The sequence below is a fragment of the Sycon ciliatum genome, chromosome 1 (assembly GCF_964019385.1).
Source record: "Sycon ciliatum chromosome 1, ocSycCili1.1, whole genome shotgun sequence".
In the NCBI taxonomy this organism is placed as follows: Eukaryota; Metazoa; Porifera; class Calcarea; order Leucosolenida; family Sycettidae; genus Sycon; species Sycon ciliatum.
Window position 1 is genome coordinate 68542668 of NC_088643.1, and position 6000 is coordinate 68548667.

A 6000-nucleotide genomic window follows, 5' to 3' on the forward strand; every position below is an offset into this window, starting at 1 on the left:
TTTTCCAGAGCTCCCTGGCAAAATCCACTCAAAACCTAGTCTGAAAACCGAGCAAAAGCTAACAAACTAGCGTACTTATATACACCCTCAGCACTGCCGCCATTCACAACTTTAGATTTGCGCCATGCTACAGCTATTTACACTTTGCCTTGTGAGTATATAAACCAAATACTGATCCAGATTTCTCATTACTGTTTTCTGATGATCGCTTACATTGTAGTGCGTGAAACTCGGAGTAAAAACACTCTCTCGGTCCTGCTATTGTTTGAGCCAGCTCTGCCTCTCTCTCTGTCCTCCTATTGTTTGAGCCAGCTCTACCTCTCTCTCTGTCCTCCTATTGTTTGAACCAGCTTTGAACCAGCTCTACCTCTCTCTCTGTCCTCCTATTGTTTGAGCCAGCTTTGAACCAGCTCTACCTCTCTCTCTGTCCTCCTATTGTTTGAACCAGCTCTACCTCTCTCTCTGTCCTCCTATTGTTTGAACCAGCTCTACCTCTCTCTCTGTCCTCCTATTGTTTGAACCAGCTCTACCTCTCTCTCTGTCCTCCTATTGTTTGAACCAGCTCTACCTCTCTCTCTGTCCTCCTATTGTTTGAACCAGCTCTACCTCTCGCTCTGTCCTCCTATTGTTTGAACCAGCTCTACCTCTCTCTCTGTCCTCCTATCGTTTGAACCGGCTCTACCTCTCGGTATTGAGCACTCTCTTGGACAGCCTGGAACCTCTCTGTTTTACACCCTCAGCATGTTGATACCCAAGTACATAACTGTGCCTGGGCCTAGCTAAATAGGGATAGACATAGTTTTATCATTAGAGTAGCGGCAGTAATTGTGACTGCCGGTCTTCGAAGCAGATACCAACAGAAAGAAGAAAAGACGTCGACTGTAGCGTCCCTTCAAATAATTACAGTCTCTACATCATGACTACATGCTACTGTAGTCACACTCCACACTCGTTCACTGCGGGATTTTCAGTACTTTCACTTTCAGTGCTACTAGTACATCCCATGACCTCAAATCAGATTTCACCAAAGCCATCACAAGATTCACAACAGTGCTACATTTCACTTGTATGCACCTAATTACAGGTACAGGTGGAATTATTAGTCCCTACTCGAAAGGAAAGAGAAAAAGAAAAAGAAAAAAAGGGACTGAAGGTACCAGAGAACACATGCCACCAAACACAAGTATGTATTCCCCTCAGTCCCCACTGGTGATCATACTAAACTAAAGTGAACGTGTAACCATGTCCCATGCTCAGTACGTGTAGATTGGACTTGATCGACCCAAACAATCGGAAGTCTGCTGCGCCCATGGCATAAGTTAAGTTCAAGAGCAAAGTACATGTACATGTACTCAAGTGCATGCATCAGGAATCAGGATGGAAAAGTTTTCAAACAATCATACATACCTGACTAATGACAGTCTTCGTGGAAGGAGGATACTCGATGCTTTCAGCTTCTGTCAGGTCTTCCTCAGCTAGTGTCTCACTGAGCACGCACACACGAGCACACACACAACACACACACACACACGAGCACACACACACACGAGCACACACACACACGCGCGCACACACACACGCGCGCGCACACGCACGCACGCACATGTACGTACAAAAGAGAAGAAATAGACAGTTACAAAAAACCTGCAGGCTCCAGTACATGTACAGTGGAAGCATGTCATTGTACAGAGGAGCGTGAGCGTCTACAAGTGGCTAGGAGCTATGCACATGCTCTACATGTACAGTAAACCCTGTAACTAATGACCACCCATTGGGGCCAGACCTGTAACTAATGACCACCCATTGGGGCCAAACCTGTAACTAATGACCACCCATTGGGGCCAGACCTGTAACTAATGACCACCCATTGGGGCCAGACCTGTAACTAATGACCACCCATTGGGGCCAAACCTGTAACTAATGACCACCCATTGGGGCCAAACCGGTAACTAATGACCACCCATTGGGGCCAAACCTGTAACTAATGACCACCCATTGGGGCCAAACCTGTAACTAATGACTACCCATTGGGGCCAAACCTGTAACTAATGACCACCCATTGGGGCCAAACCTGTAACTAATGACCACCCATTGGGGCCAAACCTGTAACTAATGACCACCCATTGGGGCCAAACCTGTAACTAATGACCACCCATTGGGGCCAAACCTGTAACTAATGACCACCCATTGGGGCCAAACCTGTAACTAATGACCACCCATTGGGGCCAAACCTGTAACTAATGACCACCCATTGGGGCCAAACCTGTAACTAATGACCACCCATTGGGGCCAAACCTGTAACTAATGACCACCCATTGGGGCCAAACCTGTAACTAATGACCACCCATTGGGGCCAAACCTGTAACTAATGACCACCCATTGGGGCCAAACCTGTAACTAATGACCACCCATTGGGGCCAAACCTGTAACTAATGACCACCCATTGGGGCCAAACCTGTAACTAATGACCACCCATTGGGGCCAAACCTGTAACTCATGACCACCCATTGGGGCCAAACCTGTAACTAATGACCACCCATTGGGGCCAAACCTGTAACTAATGACCACCCATTGGGGCCAAACCTGTAACTAATGACCACCCATTGGGGCCAAACCTGTAACTAATGACCACCCATTGGGGCCAAACCTGTAACTAATGACCACCCATTGGGGCCAAACCTGTAACTAATGACCACCCATTGGGGCCAAACCTGTAACTAATGACCACCCATTGGGGCCAAAAAAAGCGGTCTTTAGTTGGAGGTTTGGCACCGTGCGACTATATGGATCCCATAATTATGTGATACGGATGTCAAAAATTGAGCAAGTACAATTCCCCATCACTTGCACAATGTTATTCTTATGTCAGATCACACAACATTCTTATGTCAGATCACACAACATTCAGACAACATTCAGAGAGAGAGAGAGAAGATTGTGCAGTGGTTACTTCTGAAGCCATGAGTCATGTGTGTATGCTAGTAAACAGTGAGTCATGTGTGTATGCTAGTAAACAGTGACATGTATCGCCAGGTTGTGAAGTTCCACACCTACAGACCCCACCGAATCCCGTGTGCTGTCAAGGTCCTAAGCACTGATGTATCATGCTAGCTACTCATGTATTGCGCATGCACTTCAAATTGGTATCACCCGTATAACGCGTATTGTTACGTTGCACGCCTTGCATCACATGATTACGTCACGTCTCTGTTGGACGCATGCACGCATGCATATTCTTGATTCATGTGGTCTTTCTGGTCTCTCTCTTCTTCCTGACCAGGGAATGTAAATTAGTGGTTCCTAAGTCTTGTCACCAAACTACAAGTAGGTCTTGTTGTCTAGTGGTGTGTATAAGAACATAACATGGCGCAGTGAAGTTTCGTACCTGTGTTTTTCTTGCCCGTGGTGCATCCCGGTTGTGTTCGTACGAGGCCAGCAGGTCCCATTAAATTTTAATCTATTCCCGTAGCTATGCAAAAGACGTTACTTCAGCAACGTCTGGCGCTAGCCAGAGTCTACACAGCTTTAATTCCGTGTTTTTTTGTTTGTGCCATCGGCATGCCTGGCACTATCCCGTACCTGTCCCGCACCGTACCAACAAAGACAGCTGGCCACAATATTCAAATAGGACTGTCAAATGCAAGATCATATTTTAAACGTGAAGCAACTTGGAAGAATGAGTATGTGTGCGAAGTGTATGGGGGGGGATGCATGCAGGGCGATAGTGTGGGTTCGAATCCCAGGAAAATAGGAGAAATGAAAAATTTATAACATCCCTATGCTTTTTTGCCTAGGTCATCAAGGTGGTAGACGGTGTCGTATTACCCTCGAATGCAAAGAGAAAGTTTATTTCTTTCGCTCAGGGCCCTACGCTATGCTTTTTTGCCTAGCTCAACATGCATGTTATTCGAACAGATGGAAACTTTTTGCAATACAATGATGTAGCCGATCAGTTCTTTGTGGTATGGTTGGGCATTGTAGCCGTCATGGTTGACGTAAAACACTATAAGACCGCAATGAAGTTGGGGCGAAAGAGAAAGTTCGTTTTCATTTCTTGTTGGCTGAGTTTTACGAAATAAACAAGAAATGTTGTTCTGTTCGAACGAACAGGTCTGGGACCGAGGTCCGACAGTTTTGGGCGTACTGGTACGCCGCAGTCCCTCATCTTTTGTTTTCTTGCTTTGCAAGCTGGTTTCCCACCCTCCCTCCCAATGAGGAGCTTTGTACGGATTCACACACGGGTCATGATAGTGAGAGTGCTGGGTTACTCTCTCTCCGATAGATTTCTCAATATTGCTGCTACAATATAGGTTATAAGTTGTGCGAAGCGTGGAATGTGCGGATGCTCTGTCGATTGCTGTGCTTTTCTGTATGATTCACCTTGCACAACGCTGTCACTCTACGAGGTGTTGTTTTTCGCTGGATGTTTTTTTCTGTCTGTGTTCTGGACACACGAGTGCAACCAGCCTTGCTGTGGCTGTCCCCCGCAGTTGTTTATTCTGTGATGAGTGTGTGTGTGTGTGTGAGAGAGAGAGTGTGTGTAGGTGTGTGTGTGTGTGTGTGTGTGTGTGTGTGTGTGTGTGTGTGTGTGTGTGTGTGTGTGTGTGTGTGTGTGTGGTGTGTGTGTGTGTGTGAGTATGTGTGCAGTGCTGACTTGTGAGTGAGAAAAGAACATCAGTTCTAATAACATGCATGGTGAGCTAGGCAACAAAGCATAGCGTAGGGCCCTGAGCTTCCAAGCTCTCTTGTTTCTCTAGTCGTGACCGTCTTCCGAAATGCCAGATGGCGGCAGTCCGACCTCTGCAGCTGCACCAAGTTTGCCGAGCGCAGATATCGTTGCTCTTGCCGCTCTCCTGAAAAAGCAGGTGGAGGCAGGCGATGAACGAGAGCGGCGTCTCGCTGCTATTATAACCGGCTTTACTCAGCAGAGTCCGTCTCGCTCGTCGCCAGCTCCGCCAGCTCCAAAGCCTGTCGCGGCGGAGCGACCAATGCTGCTGTCTTCCGCGTCGCTGTCAGAGTTTGCTACCTGGCAGGAACTATGGAAAAACTTTTCTAGGTGTCAGCACCTGACAGCAAAATCGAAAGAGACCAGAGTATCAGCCATGCATCAGTGCCTTGATGAAGACCTGAGACGCTTTATCAGGGAGGGCACCATTGTTATCCCGAGCAATCCTGATGTTTTGGAGGCGGTGAAGCAGCTTCTTCGCCGACAAAGGAACCCAATTCTTGACCGTATCGAGTTTTATAAGCGCACACAGCAGAAAGGGGAATTATTTGACGGATTCCACACTTCCCTGAAGGAGTTGTTCAACACGTGCGATTTCGTAGAACATGAGCTCTGTTCTGTCTGTTTGGCACGTGCCTGTTCCACGTGTAAGACCAATCTCGCACGGGTCCACGCGGACATGATGCGAGACCGCATTGTGATAGGTATTCTGGATGACACCACCCGCACAAACTGTTGTCTACCTCCGACCTGACATTGGAGGAGACAGTCAAGGTGTGTCGGGCAGGAGAGGCAGCCACACAGACTAGCCACCATATCCCTAGCGCCGGCCAGGTCCATGCTGCCAAGAAGTCCTCCTATCAGTGCACAAAGTCAGCATCACCGCCACCAGTTGAGGCAAAGAACACTTCTACTCGTGCTAAGTGCCCTAACTGTGGACGGACAGCGCACACCAAATCACCGTGTCCAGCCATCAACAAAGTGTGCCTCAACTGCAATGGAATGGGTCATTCCTGGGCAATGTGCCGCAAGAACGCCAAGAAGCCGGACAAGTCCTCCAAGATCGCACGCGTGCGGCTGAACCGAGCATCTCTGTTGGACGACGCAAAAGTTTCCATTGCTACCCAGCGTGTGACCGAGCCAGAGCCCGTTGCCCTCAGTTGGCTCCCGGATACTGGTAGCGCCGTTGATGCCATCTGCACCCAACACCTAGTAGTCTAGAGGGTTCATACAGGCACATTTATTCTGGGGTGAAGTCAGGGGTTCGCGCCGAG

General features: G+C 48.1%; 1 protein-coding gene across 4 annotated transcripts in view; it reads right to left on the reverse strand.

The window, feature by feature from the left end:
• Window positions 1–6000, reverse strand: part of LOC135805096 (mucin-5AC-like) — a 31611-nt gene that overhangs the window by 9565 nt on the left and 16046 nt on the right. For all 4 annotated transcript variants that reach the window (XR_010551118.1, XR_010551117.1, XM_065319091.1 and 1 more), the window contains exon 9: window positions 1408–1486. Coding sequence is in view for 2 of the 4 variants with exons in the window: in XM_065319091.1 (XP_065175163.1) it covers window positions 1408–1486 (79 nt within the window). In the remaining 2 variants the exon portion in view is untranslated. The remainder of the gene's footprint in view (window positions 1–1407; window positions 1487–6000) is intronic.